The following is a 20,354-nucleotide window of genomic DNA, read 5'->3' as shown; positions in this document are numbered from 1 at the left end:
ATGGGTTGGTTGAGGAAGTATCATACAAAAAACGCAGAAATGTCCCCTTTTTCAAACATTATATTCAAAGTCAGTTTTACTTTATGAGCTTATTTTTGGTCCCTTTTAAATATACTTGATATTCTAATTAGGCTTTTATATCTGTCTTGTTTTAATGAAACCTTTTGTATATTTAATATAAAAATAACAATGTGCATATCCCCAAAACAACAGCAGCAATATGATAAGTGTTTCAATATACTGTTTACTTTTATTATAAAAGTTTTCTGAACAGCTTGCTAACATAAATCAACAACTACAAACATCAAAATCCAAACTTCAGTCAACATGTCGACACAGCTACTGGTCTAACATGTGATTGTGTTCCTGTGCTCTCCATGGAAACCTCCAGTGTTTGTTACCACCTGCTCCACTGGTGCAGGTGAGCTCGCACACCTGAGCCTTTAGCCCACAGCAGCAGGGCTCCGGCTCCCAGCATGCTCAGTGATGCCCCCTTCAGGACACGCCTCCAGCTCAGTTTGGAAGGAAGCTCTGGAACGTTAGGGCAGTCGTCATCCTGGCTCACCTGAACACAACAAAGGGACGATATGTCTCTTGAGCAGGTAAAAAGAAAAACAACTCGGTCAGGTAAAGTTATTTTAAATGTGCTACATAAATAAACTTGAACTGAATTCAAACATTTGTACATTATTTTTATTGTTACTGGTGATGATTTTAAGATTTGATCACATGACCACTGTGATCACATGACCAGTCCAGCAGTGGAAGCAGAGGGCAGTAGGTTAAGTCTAAAGTCTTGGATTATTCCTGGTTTGACGAACACAAATTTTGGACGGAAAACATGAGTTAAATCTACTAAAGGATTCCTGCTGAAGACTCCGCAGAAGCACACAGAGATAAACCGTTATAATCCAACTATGATCTGATCTGACGTGAACACAACTGAACTGGCACTGCAGCAAAATGATTCACAGATGGAAAAATTATGCAAGTGAATACAATGAGCCCATAGACTTATATGGGAACTACAGTCACCATCATTTTAAAATTCTATCTTGAAATCAACTCGGTGGCATTCTGACCCCGACTTTGGGAACCACTGGTCTAACCCATCACACTGAAAAGGATTATGTCACAGGCTGTGACAAAGTGGTCTTAATATTCTGCTAAACCTTTTGAGCTTTATAATGTTGGTCCTTCTTAGGGCTGGACGATATGCCAAAAAAATTATATCACAATTTTCTACATGTTTTCTATCCTTTATAGAGTCTTTAAGAGGTAATTAAAGCCAGCTGTTTCTGAAAGTTCACTCTTCACTGTGATTGGTTGAATCCACCTGTCACTCCACCTGTGAAAAGTGTCTGCTTTTGAGCACAGAGCTACATTAAAGAACACATATTGTGTTTGAGCTTGCTATATAGTTATAATCTATGACACCTGTGAATAATTATGTTATAATTTGCACATTTTAAAACACAATTTTCATATAAAATTACGTAATAAAAGAAACAAGTCTGCTGACTTCTGTGTTAGAAAACTGACACCCAATGGAGACATTGCTGTAATCATCATCACAACAAAGTCAACACTTTCAATGGATAGCTGCTAGCAAAATGACTACACAACAGTACCAAATCATATGTGTATCATTGATTAAGAATAAAATTGGAGAACAAGTAAACTACAGAGCAGTGGGAGGAGAGTGCTGAAAACAGGGGTTGATATGGCTTCTTGAAAATAAGGAAATTAAACTTTGCTCAAACATGCACAACTCACTCCAAATAGAACTTTGAGAGGGTAAATGAGAAGGGAAAACAACAAGAACAAGGTTAAAAGCTCTGAAAAGACCTACTCTGCAAAATCGACTTTTTAAGCTAAAGAAAATAAATCTCACTGTGATATTTCTAAACCAGCAGATCGTCACATGACTGAGATCATGATTCAGTGTTTATCACCCTGGTCTGACACAGATCTTCTGTAGTGTTTTTATAGGTTTGGAGGAGCTTAAGTCATATTCCATATTTTCCATCTTTGCTGCAGTGACCCGAGGATCAGGTGCACAGGCCTGTCTCAGCTCGCAGCACTTCAAACTCAAACTCAGACAGAGCATATGACAGGTTAGACTTCTCACTTCATTAAAGCATAGTTAACATAATTCTATTCAACATTTTACTAAAATCTTGCCTAGTATGTTTTATTTTGGTGAAGTTTCTCATTTTACTACCTGGTTGGACACGGGCAGCAGATGTGACATACGGAGCGGTAATTCCATAACTGTGATGGGAAGAATACTTTGAAAATGTATTTAATAACAGAATACTGAATTCCTGCATTAAAATGTATTTTGTAGCATATTCCAACACATGGGCCAATCAGAGTACAGAGTTCTGAATACTTAGAATACTTTTACATTGAGTCACATTTAAGTTATAGTGCAACACAGAATTAAAAACAGCTTTATGTTTGTTTCACTGTTTTGCATTTCCTATCACTGATTAGGGAAGAAAAAATGTGTTTTGTATTTTCCTCATGAATACGGTGCAGTTTGAACTCAAAATTGTGTGATCAAGTACAGCAATGTAACCCTTAGATTTTAAGATTGATTTATTGTATTCCGAATACCACCAAATGAAATAACTGTACCAGAACACAGTTACTGGAAATGGGAAATGACGGAATACATACACCAAAAAAAAATTACACAAAAGTTATGATTAGAGAAGTAAAAATAAATGACAGAAAAATGCTTTTTTTGCGCATAAATGTTGAAATGGCTGGTTCAGCAGCACAGCTATTAGCAACACGGCATTAGCAGAGGCTTTGTAGTGAAATCCACAATCAGAATGAATGATCTCACATTGAAGCAACGTAATTTGGGTTTCAGCTCTGTAAAGAGAAAGGAAAGTATAATTTCTGTCTGTTTATTCAAACTTTGCAGCTGATGTCAGCTAACCAGAGGCACTGCTCTGTCTGTGGCTTAGTAAGACTTTAATATAAGCTTTACTTTAACTGCACAAATCATCTCACCTGTTGCAGTTCCAGCCAAGTTGGCTCTGGGTCCATCCAGACAATGAGCACTCGGATTGATGACAGATGAAGAATTTTTTTTTCTTGAGATTTCAGACTATTGGAACTTTTTTTGGCAGTGTATGCTAATGTGTGCATTGTGTCACCATGGTAACTGCTGAACGTTCTACCATAAAGATACATGCAGAACACCCCCAGTCTGATATTGCTGCAAAGCATCAATAAGGAGACAGGTTCATAAAATTGTGAAAGAGGGCTGTCCAATGAATTGCAATCTCATCAAATTTTTAATTGTGGCAATTATATATTATAATATAAAGCCAGTGGGGGGATGTTTGGACGTTTTTTGGACCTCTACAAACAAGTTCTGAAATGTATTTTTTTTTATTAGTTTGGCAATTCAGTATATTTCATCAGTATAGTCATCTCCCAAATGAAAACTTCAATAGCAAATATATTAATAATTAATTTTAAAAAAATAACGCAACTGATACTTTGCAGCTGATGTCATGTCAATATCCCCTAGGGACGTGATGCTAACTGTAGGCACTGCTCTGTTAAAAGCTCTATTGGACTTAAATCTGAGCTTTATTTTAACATAATCTGACCAGAAAGAACTGACTTAGTGAGATGATTTGTGCTGTTAAACTCACATACAATACAGTCACAAGCTAGCTAGCATTAGCCAACAGGTTTTTCAGTTAGTCACTGTCACTCCTTTGTTTCAAAATCAAACACCTAAACAGGACCATAAACGCTTGTATTAATGACAGGTTCTTTAAAAATGTGTTGTTTAAATCCACTTTGCATTTTTTCTTGAAGTTTCAGACTATCTTTAAACTTCTTTGGCATATAGTATCAATAACTGTATTATTTTCTGACATATAGGCTTTCTTTCCCCCATAAATAGAGCAGCCCTACCAAAAAGTCTATTAAGCAGAATATGAAAGGTTCATACGTTTGACAGTTCATGTTTAAACTGTGAGTTCATAGGTTTAATGTGAGGGGCACGTCGGAGCAGGTCTCTCTGTGCCGGTATGTACCAGCCAGCAGGGGGCGGAGCTTCAGGGGTCAAATCTCGGATCAGAAATGAGGACGTATATGATACAGCAGCCATGTCTACGTCAGGCTGCCCCAAGGGATTGTGGTATTGTTGGGATTGTATCTTTCTAAACAGTGTGTAGAATGTAGAGGTCTGTCTCGATAAAATATTTTGAAGCATGATATAATCGCTACAGAGAAACATTGTGATATGAATGATAATATTGAAACTGCTTTATGCCACAGACACAAAGTAGGATAATCCCAGTAAATTAGTTATAATAATTAGTAATATAGTGCATCATTAAAAGGCTTGGGCTGCAACAAATAAACAGCAGAAGGAGTCAATCATAATAGAAGCTATTAAATCTACCCTTTACAGCTCAATTCTTAAGTCTAGTGTAATCAACATTCCCTGGGGGTGTGATGCTAGCTGTAGGCACTGCTCTGTCTGATGCTGTTACTCAAGTTAGACTTTAAACTTTGTTTTTAATGCAATTTGAACATAAAGAACTGACCTGGAATTGCAACAGGTGATTTTGAACTGTTAAACAAGTCCCTCTCAAATAACATTACAGTCACAAGCATTAGCATTAGCCAACAGTTTTTCAGTTAGTCACTCTCACCTTTTAGTTTAAAATCAAACTCCTAAACAGGATCATGAACGCTTGGATTGATGACAGACTCCTGAAAATGTGTCCCCATGGTAACCGCTAAACATTCCACCATACACATACATGTAGAACACCCCCAGTGTTATGTCTCTACAAAGTATTAATTCAATAAAATAGCTAAAATCCCCCCACTATTACAAAAAAATTGTACACACGATAAATATTGAGCCTCAAATTCCAGCTTTCATGTAACGATAAGTCGATATCGTGATTATAGTGACAGGCCTTAGCGTGTAGTGTGTAGCATGTAGCTTGTACCTGGCAAAACAGGTTCTGGAGCAGAGTGACCTCCCGCTGCAACTCCTCGGTCTGGATCAGGAGCTGGTTACACGCATACCGAGCCTCTTGATCAGGGTCCAGAGAAAACACCAACTGCAAAGAGAGAGAGGAAAGTTTAAACGGAAGGCAAGGTAAATTTATTTGTACAGCATAATTCATACACAATAGGGATGCACCGATATGGAAATCTTAAGCTGATACCAATATTTTTAGGGAAAACTCTTTTTTCACTTTAAACAACACATACTTTTGATATGTTTATAACTTATTAAGCACTATGTTTAGAGATATGTCTACAAGGTTTAATGTGGTTCTTTACTGTGAATTTCTTGTTTTCTTGATACATTTTAGATAAATAAGAGTAAAGTCTCCCCTTGTTCCTCAGTGTGTCATCGCATTGCTCTGCCTCCTCCTGTAGCAGCAGTGATAATACAGTCCCTCCTCCTCAGCCCCCTACAGTCTGCTCACAGGCACTACACTCTAAATTGATAATTTAGGAAGAAAACAAATTAAATACTGCATCACAGTAGGTTGCGAGTGAATAAGATGCAGATTTATTTAATGAAACCTATGGCTAAAACTTCTAGAGCCTTTAAAATACCATAATATTGTTCTTACTGAGTCTTTTGGCTTGGACTAAAGACTGGACGTAAGTTTACAGTCTACTGTTAGAATACAGCAGCAACACGTCTCTGTCCCAGATCCATGCTCTGTCCATGGAGCTGTTCTGTCTTTCTGCATCAAGGTGCAGTAGAGTTAACTCTTTCATTACTGAAGGGCAATATTATCCAACTGTTATTGGTGCTTTTGGCCGATACCGATGTTACACGATCATATAAATAACAGCCAATACTAATATTAACCTGACATATTGATGCACCCCTGACACAAAGTAATTCAAAGTTACTCAGCTATACTATACTAAAATAAGAACTGCATACTCTTCAGACAGCATCAGGGACAGGGACGTAACAATAACTGAAATATCAATCGACCAACAGCTTTATTAATCCCAGAGGACTATTCAGTTTGTGAGACTTTTGATGATACGATGTCTCTGTATGTGCCGAGAGATCTGCAATGAATTACAAGTCTCTTTGCTTAAATTCATTGTTGTGGTGCAGAAATACCTAAAAAAAAACAACAAGAAAACAAACAAAAAAACAACAGAGAACTACATAGACCATGATCCTTTTCTCGGTTTCTTAGACTATATGATGACATTAAGGCCTTTTAAATCTTAATTATGACAGGACCAACGTTTTTGTCAAGGTATTTTAAAATAAAAAAAGTAGCATATTCACAATTTCGTTAGCACCCACAAAATATTGCATATTATGGATTTGCATATTGTTATATCCCTAGTCATAGAACGCCTATGGAAGCTTGAGCTGCAGTACCTGAGAGGCCCTGCGGGGGAAACGGTTCACCACGTCCTGAATGGCTTCTGTGACGTCACGGCACTGCTCCCTCACACTAATGAGGAACCTGTGCAGCTCCTCAGTCCTATCACACAGAACACACGTCAGCTTAAAGTCCAATATGACACAAAATTGACTCTTAATGATCTTTAAGCCATGTTATAATGCTGTTACCGCCTCAAACACATACCGGAAGTTGTGTTTTGTTTCATTCAGAAGTTATTATTAGTTTGTCTACATTTCCAAAGCTGAAAATGCTCTGTTCCACCTTGTGAGGTCATGAAGTGACAGTTTTCAAGTTATAAGTTATCTTTTACCTTTCATTTAGTAGACATTGGAAATTCCAGGGCTAAAATTATCCAAATGATTCTAGTGAAGGTGTATGGAGTTTAAAAACACAGTGAAGCACTTCCTGTATTACCACATGACATCACAAGGTGGAACAGAGTGTTTTCAGTTTGAGAGGAAAAACTAAAAAAAAAAAAAAAAAAAACACAACTAAATATGCAGGGTTTGTGTGTTAAACATGTGCGAATAAAACAAAACACAATTCTGGGTCTGTTTGTGATGAAGAAACAACATAATAACAAAGATCAGAAAATAGTGTAATATAGGTCCTTTAAGATGATGATTATATTAAAAACATATTAAACAGACAAGACAAAAAACACTGTTTGTGCTAAGGGCATTTCATTGTAGCAAGCACATTATTATTATTGCTGAAAATGACTGTGACATTTCTGAATCCTACATGCATGACTTGGGAATCTCAACTGAATAAAAATAATGACAAGTGCAGAGCAGTGGGTGGAGATGTCACCCTCAGGAAGCAATTCTCCATGGAGACAAGCAGGTGGCAGACCCTCCACCAGAAGTTACATTGTGCACCTTTAAGAATAAAGCAGACAACGTTTTGCAAACTATTTGAGTTTGAAATTTTAGTATTGTGACAACACCACTAAATTTCGATACGGAATAGACTTGAATAGACTTGAATAGACTTGATACCAATTCTGGTACATCCATGGACATAAACTAGTCTATGTGGTCTTATACTTGTTCAGATAGAGCTCGATATATACCTCACCTCACAAGAAGTCCTCACCTGCTTCTTAATCACTGACATCGTAACATTTAATACCAGACGGCATAAGACTAAGGACATTTAGCAGTTTTGCTTCACAAAAATGGAATACACTCTAAGGAAAAGCAAAACTGGACATGTTGGTGAGACAATTCTGGTAAACTTTTATACACACCTGCACCCGTTTAATGTTTTTCTGTTTGTATTTTAAACAAGGCGCCCATGAAAAAGAGAGGCCAAGTGCTCTCATTGGGTTCCCCTGCATAAATAAGAATAAAGAAAGAAAACAAGATAATTCTAAAGAGATTCAGGAAAAGTTCATTTCACAAGTTCAGTATTGATACCTGTGAAAAATGAGTATCTAGTTTCAATACTAGTTTTTGTATTGATTAATATATGATTTTTGATACTTTTGACAACACTACACTTTAGGTGGATTGTTTTTAAGAGGAGTGACAAAGTGAGACACCTGCTGCTTATTAATGATCTGGGTCCACGGGGAAAAACAAAGAACATGTCAACACTCACTCTGTCTATGAGTGATAGAGAGCAGGTCAAGTCGGTGTCAGTCTACCTTAAACTTGCCCATGTATAATAATAAACGTGGTTCCACCTTAAATGATAAACCCGTTGGGCTTGTTTAAATGTATGTCTGCTCTGTGCGAATGCGCTGGCCTCCTGCTGTCGGCCTGTTGGTGGTAAATGGGGCTGTGGTCGTGTGAGGAGACTGGTGTCAGAGTCAAGCGTAAACAGTGTCAGAGAGTCACTCCATCCTCCTCAGCAACAAGACCAGAAACAATCAGGGCTGAGAGCACAGAGAGGGGGACGGTGGGAACTGGGTCCATGTTACAATAGACCAGTGCTTCTCAATTATTTTCTATCACCCCCCCCCCCCCCCCCCCCCCCCCGAAAAAATAAAATAAATGAAATGATATAATGAAATTTAATTAAATATCAAAAATAAAATTAAATAAACATCAAATGAATACATTTAAATTAAATAAATATCAAAATAATACATTAAAATTAAATAAATATCAAATTAAAACAAGTAATTTAGCAATTTGGTATGCCACCTTATATGATGCTCAGTGCTTGCTGCTTTAAGTGACATTTACAAAGCGGGATGATTGTTGGCAATATTTGGCACGTTTAGGCTGAAAAAACTCCAGCGTCTTATCAGCGTGACTGACGTGTAATGAGGTGGTGTCTTAACTTATTTGGCTTCATACTGTCCGCTGACAACATTTTCAGACACAGCAGACACCGGTCTGTTCTCGTGTCCCACTGGAGTCACAGTGAAGCCAAGTGCTAAATACGCTTCATCAGACTTCCTTGTTTTATTTTTCGGGTGACTTTACCTCCGTCTATCTCTGCCTTTCTTTTCATCCCTGTTAAAATGTTTTCCATAGTGTCTCTTTAGCTAAAGTGTTTCTTGTTCACTGCCCTGTGTCATGGTCTGTTCGCTCTCTCCTGCTCTCTGCTGTGCGCGCGCTGCGTACAGTACTACGACCAACATAGCAGAAATTTAAATATGCTAGCCATGAGTACCGTTCCTGTAGTTTGTTTTTTTTCATTATAAAATCAACTTGTGATGTTCAGCTGCACTGTACAGTCATTATAATGATCCACTGGTCATTGTGTTGTGTAAAAGAGTGTACAAATGATACTTTATCAGGCATTATTGTAATTGACAGATTTTTTTAAATTACTGTTTACAACATGACATCACTACTATATTTATTTAACTTCAGTGGACCTTAAATTTCACAAAAATAAGAATAGTTACTCTTACATTAAACATATTTATGCCAACTTTATATATTTTACAACGTTTATGATGTTTCATATATTTTGGAACTTCTTTCTCCAGCCTTTTACTGTACCAAAACTGAAGTAAAAATATACCCAACCAGCCTGTTTTAGTGTACTGTTACATACCTAACATCATCTGAAAACAGAGCTGATTAAAAATTTAAATGGAAAGAAGTGTAACCTTCCAAATAAAGATGTTAAATAGTATCTAATGCTCCTGGGTCATTTTACAGTCATTTCAGCTGTATACGCCTTTTGTTGGATTGACATAATATTGTCTGAATATCTTTAGTGGGAAACTGATCCATCTCTAGGTTAGTTTTCAGGCTGTAGTCGAGTTCATGTCGGGCTGTACGATGCTGGAATATTTTGCGATTTGGCTGCTAAGAGCTGCGATATCGAATTAATCACAAGCTAGCCAACAGTTTTTCAGTTAGACACTCTCAGGACCATAAACACTTATATCGATCACTGACTCCTGAAAATGTGCTGTTTAAATCCATTTTGTATTTTTTCTTGCGTTTTCAAACAATCTGCCAGTGTTTAGTTAAGTGTGCATTGTGTCTCTTACATATGGTAACTTACAGAACACTCCACCTTAGAGATACATGTAGAACACCCCCAGCGTGACGTCACGGCAAAGTATCAATTAAGGTGCATTTTTTTCAGATGGAGATTAGTGTTATTGTGATATTGAGTATGTTGCCATAACAATTATTGTGTCAGTCAATATTACGATATCGATAATTTTGCAATATATAGTGCAGCCATAGTTCAGTGTTTAAGTGTTTGGGTTTTGGTTCAGTGTTTGGATGAATGGAGTGTTAGTGCAGCTCTGTCCTCTCAGCTCTTCTTGCTTCGCTCTCACATCACAAATCTCACAGTTTTGACCCAAATGGAGTTTAACTCATTACGGCGTGGAGCATTAGCACAGATGCATAAGAGACACAGACTGACAAACGACTTCCACTGTGGCCTGCACTGGAGATCAGCCAACAACACGGACTTTTAAGAGCAATTTTACATATACCGCATTCGACAAAATTCAATTTAAAGCTGCCGGACCCAACTTTACTGTTGTTATGAGTTTTTTCCACACATTTTTCTGGCAAGTATCCAAACCAAATCACAATCAAATAAAACACTGTTTTCCTGAATGAGCAGCTGTAAATGTAAGCGGCTCCTATTGACAGCCAGACTGCAGAAACATTTGTGTTACCTCTTTGATGTCTTCATTTAGCCTTTGGAGTCGAAGCAAAACTTTGGTAAAGATAACTGCATAATTTGACAAGTTCTTTGATAAATCTCTCGCCCCTGGTCATTTTATTACATTTACTTTATTTTTACTCCTGTATCAGTAACGTAGTAGCCCATTTCTTCTGACACTATAACAGCACCAACTGTGTATTGGATCTGAAAAAATAAATACATTTTGAAACTCTAAATATTATTTTGATTAAAACTACACATTTAGTCAGCAAAATGGGCGCTATAGCTTGAAATATTTTCTGATTCAGTTAAACTGATTTTTTTTTAGGGCATTAATAATTAATAAATAATGGGAATCAGAAATTGTTTATAATTTTTGGACATTTTGATCCAATACCACTGTCCCCTGTTATAAAAAGGTCTTATAGAGTTTCTAGTCTAGATAATGATTACAATTATTAAAAAATATAACTGTCTTGACTATGAGTATGACTAGTCAATTAATCGTTGCAGCTCTATTTAAATTTAACGTATTTGTAAGTATTCAGTCCTGGCAAACAAACCTAATTTCCCATATATTTCCCAGTCTGTGTTTCTCATACTGTTGGAGGGCCCTGTATACATTGTCTCGTAGCAGAGGAGGGTCCAGTCTGACTCATATCTCTGTTACTGTTTGTGTCAGAGAGCTGAGATTACACATGTTCATATCTGAAACACTGCCATAAAGACAAACGAGGAGGAGGCGACGATTTAAACCTGGCAGACTCCAGCTGACAGATCAGCTGGAGTCCAGTCAGAGTCCATTATATACAGTTACCCAGTGTGGTAATGCAGGATTCCTCTAACAGGCAATGTGTTATCTTTAGTGTCATAGTGTAAAGATTAAGATTTATATTGTTTAAAGGTACTGTAACTAATTTTTACTGCCTTAAAAATGTGAAATACAGAACTAGTTCATTTTAAACAATTTGCAGTGGTCCAAGGTTATTCTTCACCTACCTTATGCATTCAGATCATCCTAATTACTCACTGTCATGAGTTTATAAGCACTTTTCAAAATCTCAGAGACCAAAGTGAAGTTTGTTGTGATGGTAAAGCTAACAACGCTTAGCATGCTAATGCGCACTTCTGATATAGGCATCATAGGAGATCGTCACAGAGATCAGATCAAGGATTGATTTTATCATTATGTATGTATGTATGTCTTTTGTAGAGTGATTTAAATGTGTTTTTCTTATATATTCTATATAATTCTAGCAAAACTACACATTTCACACTTCATACATGTAACACAGCGCACACTGACCCAGCGTTGGCTGCTTCCAGTTCACTGATGTTCTCCAGATCCACTCGGTCCAGCTCCATCTGCTGCACTGCAGTCAAAACCTTCTGTTGGTCCTTCGGTTCTGTTATCCCAATCTGAGACACAACACAAAAGTTAGCAAGATAAAAGTGCATATAACAGGATTTCATGTTTTTCCAATTATGACTTGGTTTGGTGGGATAGCAAAGGTAAATATATATATATATATATATATATATATATATATATATATATATATATATATATATATATTTTTAATGCAGGGACAATATATGCACAAGAAAGACATTTTTCTGGAAGACTAAACTTTCATTAAAAAAAAAAAGTCATTTATTTTGTATTAGTCTAATCATAACTATTGTGCAGTTTAGGCAAGTTTTGGTCCTAAGGTTGCTAGGCAACAGTTTTGAAATTTCCTCTATATTTATCATATCTGCTGCCCAAAAACTAGGCATGATGTATAGTAAAAAACTAAAAATGTTTACTAAGTTTCAGTGAAGTCTAGACCTGTGTTTTTCCTTTTTTTCTTAAAGGTTAATGTACTTTATTGTCAGCTATGTTTTATATAACCACTAAACTACCGTATTGCCTGTCACTGAAGCAGTTTTACTCTTGACTTGCATCCGATAACGGATTGATTCTAACTCTTGATAAATGAGTTTGTACCTTGTGGAGATCAGTCTTGTCCATGGTGAGCAGTTGACTCCAGCTGATGTCATGGTCCTTCAAAATAAAGCCACAGAATGAATGTTTAAAAAATGAGATGACAAAGCAGATGAGCCAGATATAAACATTTGTCTACCAATATAAATGATGTGACTTCACTTGAGCATCACTGATATTCAAACCATAGTCTGACCATAGTTTGATGGAGGTCAGTGGCAGATACAGAGACACTATGAGACACTGTTGAAGAATGTAAACCATACAGCAGATGTGTGAAGTCCCACTGTGTTACTGTATTAGATACTTATCTTAGCATGGAGGTGCTAACTGAAGCTAACATGAGCTAAGACTCACAATGATGACGTCAGCGAGGTAGCCCAGGCCGAAACCATGAAACAGAAGCTCCAGATCATCCAGTTTGCTTGCGCTGAAAAAGACACAGAGCTTAATAATACACTGCAAAAAAACATTCTGTATTCACGTAATGACACCGGTATTCATGGATTTCAGATTCCTGTTATATTTTGAGGATGGTTTAAAAGATGTAATATTTAGTTTTGAACTCACTATGGCTACAGTCCAAACATTTCATCGTTCATCGAGACAGGTCAGAATCCTCAGGTGGAGTTTGCCATTTAACTGTCTGCTGTTGTGTTGGCCTGGTTTATAGTTAATATCTCTGTAATTACTGGGTTTATCAACATGAAACAAAAACTGGCACAAAGTTCAACATGTTCTGGTCAGTTTAAATAAACAAATGTGAAATAATTTTTTCACAATATCTTCTGAAAGTTGTGCCATTATTCAATCCCAAAGATGTGATAGTCGTCGGTTGAAAGAACTTTATAATAAGATAAGAGTCATAAGATTAATATGACAAGTTTGTGGAGCCAATCCCAAACAAATAATGAGAAATTCAACATTTGTGGATCATAAGTTTGGAGACTTCTTTCAAAAACAGCAAATCTCCCATAGAGTTATAAAACCCCTGCCTCCATCTGAAATTATCATACAATCAAATTTTAATAACCAATTTCTTCTCATTTCCATTTTCAATTGAATCATACCAGCTGATATTTCATACTATCAACAAAAATAATGTGCAAGATCTTTTGTCTAGGCTTTTGACATGATTTCTGATAAATAAAAATATGACCATGTTAGTACCAAGTGTCTTTCTGAGCAGTTTGTTCTTTTGTAATACATGATTGACTTCTTGTACTTGTGCACCTACTTTATTCTGTCCAATAATAATGAATTATATCACTTCTGCTTCCTCTTTCCCTGGATTTTAACCCTTAACCCTGAGAATGGCTGGAAGATCAAACGCTTTGACGTAAAAGTGTCAATGATGAATGTTTTTTTAAATAAAGTTAGTGATGAATGCTTTGAATGAGTTTTTTTCACCCAAGTGTTTCTGTGGTGATTTCTCTTGACTGTCTGAACTGATAAACACAGAGCTGGAGTTTGTTATTGTTTATGTCTCAGACTCCACCTGCTAAAGGGGCTGTTCACTCACACACCAGCAGGGGGCAATATACAACAAAGAGTACAGTTCATGAGGTGGAACATCTACAAAATAATATTAAAACAGAGGATTTGAAGCTATGCAAAATTTTAACTTTTCTAGTGGAGGATACATAGGCTCCATGTATCCATAAAAATTTGTAATGCTCCACTGTATGGCATTAAACTATATCATGCGTTTATTGAAATTATGATTAGTATTATTATTTGCATTTTTGGGAAATTGATTACGTTTTTTGGCAAAATTAAAAAAAATATCTATAAAAAGTAATTTCACCAGTCTCGAGATTCCTCTGAGAAGTATGGATTAGCACAGGGGTTTTGGTTCCAAGTAGATTCCAGGATCCTAGTAATCTGAAAGAGACAAAAGATTAAAGAAGAGCTGGAATTAGAACTTTAAGTACAAAAGTGTGTGAATCTGTGCATGTTAAAAGAGGGTAGAAGTGTTATGCGAAATGTGCTTTTTGGAGCATACTGCCATGTTATAACACTGTTCCCTCATCAAAAACATGCCTGAAAAGGTTTTAGATGTCATCCATGCATGTTTGGCAATCTCCCGAGTCCTATTCGAACCCTACTTATGGTTACCTGTAAGATTATATATATATATATATATATATATATATATATATATATATATATATATATATATATATATATATATATATATATATATATATATATATATATATATATATATATATATATATATATATATATACATACATACATACATACATACATACATACATACATACATACATACACACACACACACACACAAAAACATGATACAGAACAATATACTACAACTTCACAACCCTGGTGATGTAAATATGTAGTGTGTTGGCAATTAATACCCTATAGAAGTGTAATATGGTATGTCAGTTATAGGCAAAGATTTATTGTAATTCAGTGATTGTAATAATGGACCTGTGAATGTTTAAACTGCATTGCCAAATCTGATGCGGATATTCCGAGCTTGGTCTTGAGGTTTTTATCAGCTCCAAGTTGCAGCAGTTTGAGCACAGACTCTTCTCGGCCGTACTGCACTGCATAACACAGGGCCTGTATGAAAACAACACAATTCATGCATATTTAATACTCCTGGTTTAGTCCTCCTGGTTCAGTTCCCTAACTTAGTCCCCTGGTTTAGCCCTGCTTTACTCTTTGCTTAGTCCCCTGGTTTAGTCCCCTGGTTTAGTCCCCTGGTTTACTCTTTGTTTAGTCCCCGGGTTTAGTCCCCGGGTTTAGTCCCCGGGTTTAGTCCCCGGGTTTAGTCCCCGGGTTTAGTCCCCGGGTTTAGTCCCCGGGTTTAGCCCTACTTTACTCTTTGTTTAGTCCCCTGGTTCAGTCCTCCTGGTTCAGTCCTGGTTCAGTCCCATTTAGTCTCTGGTTTTGTCCCTGGCTTAGTCCTCCTGTTTAAGTTTTCCTGGCTTAGTTCCCCTAGCGTAGTCCCCCTGGCGTAGTCCCCCTGGCGTAGTCCCCCTGGCGTAGTCCCCCCTGGCGTAGTCCCCCCTGGCGTAGTCCCCCCTGGCGTAGTCCCCCTGGTTTAGTCCCCCTGGTTTAGTCCCCCTGGTTTAGTCCCCCTGGTTTAGTCCCCCTGGTTTAGTCCCCCTGGTTTAGTCCCCCTGGTTTCTCACAGTGTATCCATTCAGGTCCTGGGAATTGACGCTGGCTCCATGGGACACTAACAGGTTGATGACTTTAGAATAGCCATCTCTAGAGGCCAACATCAGGCATGACATATGGGACCTAAAGAACAATATTATGAGTTGGTACAAGGGAATTAATGAAAGAAAACTAGGGCTAAACAATTCTTCGCCCAGAAGAACTGGCAGATATGAACTGACTAATATAAGAATCACATATCAGAACAGGTTCTGTAAATATCTTCACTATAGGGGTAAGCTATTTCTATGCAGAATAAGACAGGAAATTTTGATGTTTCCTGAGGAAATTATGGTACTTAAAAAATTGCAGCCTTGGCGATTTGCTAATTCCATTCATTCAATTAATTCTGCGATTAATCTTTAATCTCTAAAGCTAATTAATTAATAAAATATGTTTGAAGCAATGCTTTAGGACAGAGTATTGCTAATAATAATACCTTAACAAATGTGGGTACTACTGGTATACAATGTATGTTATACATTATAATACTTAAATAAACAACATGTTGACAACAATGGCAAAAAACACTGATATTGCAGTCAAACTCTTGACATCTTTAAGACACAAAATATTCAAGGTATTCTACAACTGGCTTGGTTTTCCAAGAATGATTTCGTATGCCATAGTCACATTAAGACCACATTGTATGAGGTGCCTTCATTTTCAGGTAGTTTTGCCAGAAACCACAAGGTGGAAGCACTAAATCAAACATCTCCACTGGACTGCCATGCCATTAAATTATATGGAAAATTAAAAAGTGTCATAGCCAAAGTGAACTAAGTAAAAATAAAGGGAAAAAAAACCCTCTAAGTAGTCTTTTCCTTATCAACCACAAATCTGATTAATTAAAATTTGAACATAACCGTGGACTGTGCAGGTTATCGAATTTTAATCAACAACAAGATTCAGTTATTGTCAGGCTTGGGTCTTTTTTAATGGAGAGATTCTGTCAGTAAAAGCAAGTGGTTTAGAGGAGATTTCAGAATTTTTCTGATAAATAATGGCATTGCTATGGCAAAGTTTTGCTTCTTCGTACACAAACATTTAATCTGTCTAATGTCCAGGGGGAGAATGTTCCAGAGGGAGGGAGAGATCCGCTGAGTCCTGGGGACAACCAGCAGGGCTCCTCCCCCAGAGGAAAAGGTTCTGGAGGAAACATATGGGTTATGGAGGTCAAACAAAGATTTTGGCACCACTTCATTAGGACCTTTAAAAGCAAGTAACACAATTTAAAAAACAATTCGAAATTGTATATGCAGCTTGTGCAAGGACTTTTGAATAGGAATAATGTGCTCAAATCTGTGAGAACCAGCGAGAAGATGAGCTGCTGAATTCTGGAGATGGAATTTTGGTTAATACTGAAATACAGTGCATTACAATAATAAAGCATAAACATTTTAGAGATCTGATGCAGCTAAAAACTATTTAATTGTAGAAATAAGCTTAACCACACAATTTATCTGACTTCTAAAGTATAGATTCGGAATCAAACAAGACACCAAGACTTCTTGCCTAGGCTTAATATTAAAAGCCAAACCCCTAATTCCCAAATTCTGGGTGTCAGATCAGAAGTTTTTTTTGTTATTAAAGCAGAGGTAATTCTGCAACAGTGAGCACTGTACATCCCTAAGTCGGGCGTACGGGCAGCAGCTACGATGCTGATCGGCATGTAAATTTGCATGCCATTAGCTTAAAAGTGATATGACACATTGAGGGACTGTATAGATTGTGAGGTCAATGTAGATACAAAATATAAGGGGACCTAAAACTGAGTCTTGGGGGATACTGCGCTTAGGGTTGGAAAGTGCAGAGTGCGTATTGTTAAAAGTCACATAAAACAAGCTGTTTAAAATGTAAGAGTGAAGTAACAGGAGTACTGTACCCTTGATACCAACCCAGTTCTCGAGGTGATCAAGGACTATATCATGGTCCACTCTGTCAAAAGCTGCAATAAGATCAATAAATAAAATGGACGGCCAGCCTCTGTCCTGTTTAGCTCTAAATCATATTCAATGCCATTTTAATGTTCTAATCAATCGATATAAAAGAAAAAAAAAAAAAAAAAAACATTTTTACTATATGACCCATTCCAGTCCAAACACCTTCATATAGAGGTTATGGGACTGTACATAAACTTCAACAGTGGTATGTTTTAGTCCCAAGTTTTGTGTTTGTTTAAATGTGAGCAGGTTTATAACTAACTCAGCTCTAGGCCTTATCTGTGACGCAGAGAAAGTGTAAATCTATCAGACAGGGATAGCGCTGGGAACGTCGAGATTATTAACCCGGTTTAAGGAAGTTCCAGGGAAAAACACTGTCAATAATCATATGTAACTGCAGTAAAAGTGGCTGACAGGTTAAGGAAGTCAATAAAAGTAATATGTGTTCTTGGAACTTTTAAGCTATATAGATGTATTATGCCGTAACACAAAGACAAGACAAATAGCCATCAAGGTGTGTCATCGTCATAGCTACACAAGCTCAGATACGGTATGGTAAAAGTACTGATGTGTAGTAAAATTGTAACTATACAAAACCCCACAAACATTAAGACACCAAGATGTTTCCAAAATAAAACTGACAAGGGCTAATTTCAAATATAGCTACAGCAACACATGAATTGAAAATGCATTTAAATGGTGGCAATGAGCAAATCACAAAGGCTGCAGGTATTATATACTGTTCTCTACAAACAAAAAACAGACACACTACATAAGATGAGAAGTTTCAATTAGTCTTGCACCTAGATGGGTCATACTTGACAATAATGTATACCTTGTTATTTCTGAAGTATCCTAATGACAATATTAAGATGACAATAGTCCAACAGAAATGTATTGAAACATGTCTTTAAATGTATTGGTTGGGGTTTAAAGCCCCACTGCGTACATTTTTGGCCCCCCCCCCAAAAAAAAACTACTTTTTTTTCCTAGATGTTTTATTGCACTGAAATGTGTAGAAAGCGTGTTTTTACTGTGAGTGGGCTTGCATCTCCACAAACCTGACTGTTATTTGGCCTGGAGGATGCTTGTTTCCATGGAACATGGAAATGTTGTTCCTTTGGATACAATGGAGCTCAATAGTGACAGCCTGCTCAACTTCAGGAAGTAAATTTTCCATTTATTTTCCCCATAGTCTTTTCGAAAAAATTCATATTTTAAGAGTTCAAAGGCATCATGGGGGCTAATTAGATATCAATATCAACTGCAGTGGTTTTAAGTCCAAAAACTCAGTTGATAAACCGCAAAGTTATTAAAACATTTCACAGAATCTTGCATTTTAAAGTTTCAGAAAAAGATTTTAAATAAAGTTCTAGGTCTTGTCGTCATTAGTTACCAGGTAGTTGATTATCCCCAAGCAAGCTTTCGAACTTTTAATTTTTTTTCAAAAAGTCTATGAGAAAAATAAATGGGTCATTTAGTTCTGGAACTGCTTTAAGTATTAGACACATGTAAAATTACCCACAATACTGTATTTTATAGATTTTTAAATAAAAAAAACTATATTGAAATTTTAAAAAGCCCTATGTTGGCGAATTACACATCTGTGTTCTACAGTGGAATCCAGACCTGTATGTTCTCCACAGATGAGAGCCACAGACCCCCCATGGAGCTCGGACAAAGATGTTTACCTCGGGTCTCCACGACAACACATCTGTATCAAACATCTGTATAATCTTCTGCATCAGTGTGTTAGACATGTGGGCACAATCAGAGCAGAGACGTCACACTGGACGGAAGCAGAGCCCAAACACTCATTTATTTACTCAACACTTCACTGAGAGACACAGGGAGAGACCAGGGGGTGAAACCAGGAGTGAAACTGAGGGGGGCAAGAGGAAGGGCAGGGTTAACTGGACTTCTTTAGAGACAATTTTGAGTTGGGCTTGGTTATGTATTGATTTTTATTTTTAATAAATTGTTCATCTTTTTATTGCACTTTTACTGACTTTGTATGCATGCTTTTCCTGAACTCCTCGGACTCTACAAGCCCTATGTGGCAGAGAAAAGAGGTGCATGTTTATGAGCAAAGAGGGTTGTTAAAAGTATCAAAACTAAAGATACTAAAATCAATAATAAAAATATTATCAAAACTAGATACTCATTTGAGCAGGTATTGTTCCTAAAAAGTCCCATTCACAAGACAGACATGAACCTTTCCTGAATAACTTTAGCATAATCTTGAGCTTTATCAGAACAAGTATAAGACACAGACTAGTATACACTCGTGGACTATTTTGTTTTCAGTTCAAGTCTGACACCTACAGTACTATTATTTAATGCTGAAAATCACATTCTATTGTCTAAATAAAGAGTGTTTTTTAAATTATCATCCTGGTATTGGAATCAGCACTGAATATCAACTCTATTCCTTAGTATCAAAATAGAGTTTGAAATTTTTGTACCATGACAACACAAAAATGAGCCATGTCATATCCATCTTGATTTAAGAGGTAACGTGAACAGAACAGGTGAAGATGAGGTACGATGGAGAGTCAGTCATGAGCCACCCAAACACAAGGGGCACATAGAAAATAACCAGTCATTTTAAGTGTCTGGGAATCTGACCAATTACTTTGCTGCTGTGAGACGAGCCCCTACATCAGGCTGGTT

General features: G+C 36.9%; 1 protein-coding gene across 1 annotated transcript in view; it reads right to left on the bottom strand.

The window, feature by feature from the left end:
* Nucleotides 1-225: 225 nt before the first annotated feature.
* The window catches only part of asz1 (ankyrin repeat, SAM and basic leucine zipper domain containing 1), a 32,550-nt gene continuing 12,421 nt past the window's right edge, over nucleotides 226-20,354 (bottom strand). The window contains exons 6-14 of the mRNA XM_033968315.2: nucleotides 15,711-15,822; nucleotides 15,001-15,135; nucleotides 14,345-14,421; nucleotides 12,895-12,967; nucleotides 12,541-12,597; nucleotides 11,857-11,969; nucleotides 6,422-6,527; nucleotides 5,001-5,114; nucleotides 226-565 (exon numbers count right to left, since the gene is read on the bottom strand). Of these exons, the coding sequence (XP_033824206.1) occupies nucleotides 398-565; nucleotides 5,001-5,114; nucleotides 6,422-6,527; nucleotides 11,857-11,969; nucleotides 12,541-12,597; nucleotides 12,895-12,967; nucleotides 14,345-14,421; nucleotides 15,001-15,135; nucleotides 15,711-15,822 (955 nt within the window). The 3' untranslated portion in view covers nucleotides 226-397. The remainder of the gene's footprint in view (nucleotides 566-5,000; nucleotides 5,115-6,421; nucleotides 6,528-11,856; nucleotides 11,970-12,540; nucleotides 12,598-12,894; nucleotides 12,968-14,344; nucleotides 14,422-15,000; nucleotides 15,136-15,710; nucleotides 15,823-20,354) is intronic.

Source organism: Periophthalmus magnuspinnatus, chromosome 6, assembly GCF_009829125.3.
Source record: "Periophthalmus magnuspinnatus isolate fPerMag1 chromosome 6, fPerMag1.2.pri, whole genome shotgun sequence".
In the NCBI taxonomy this organism is placed as follows: domain Eukaryota; kingdom Metazoa; phylum Chordata; class Actinopteri; order Gobiiformes; family Gobiidae; genus Periophthalmus; species Periophthalmus magnuspinnatus.
The sequence above is the reverse complement of the archived record's forward strand: the minus strand, read 5'-3'. Positions and strand labels throughout refer to the sequence as shown.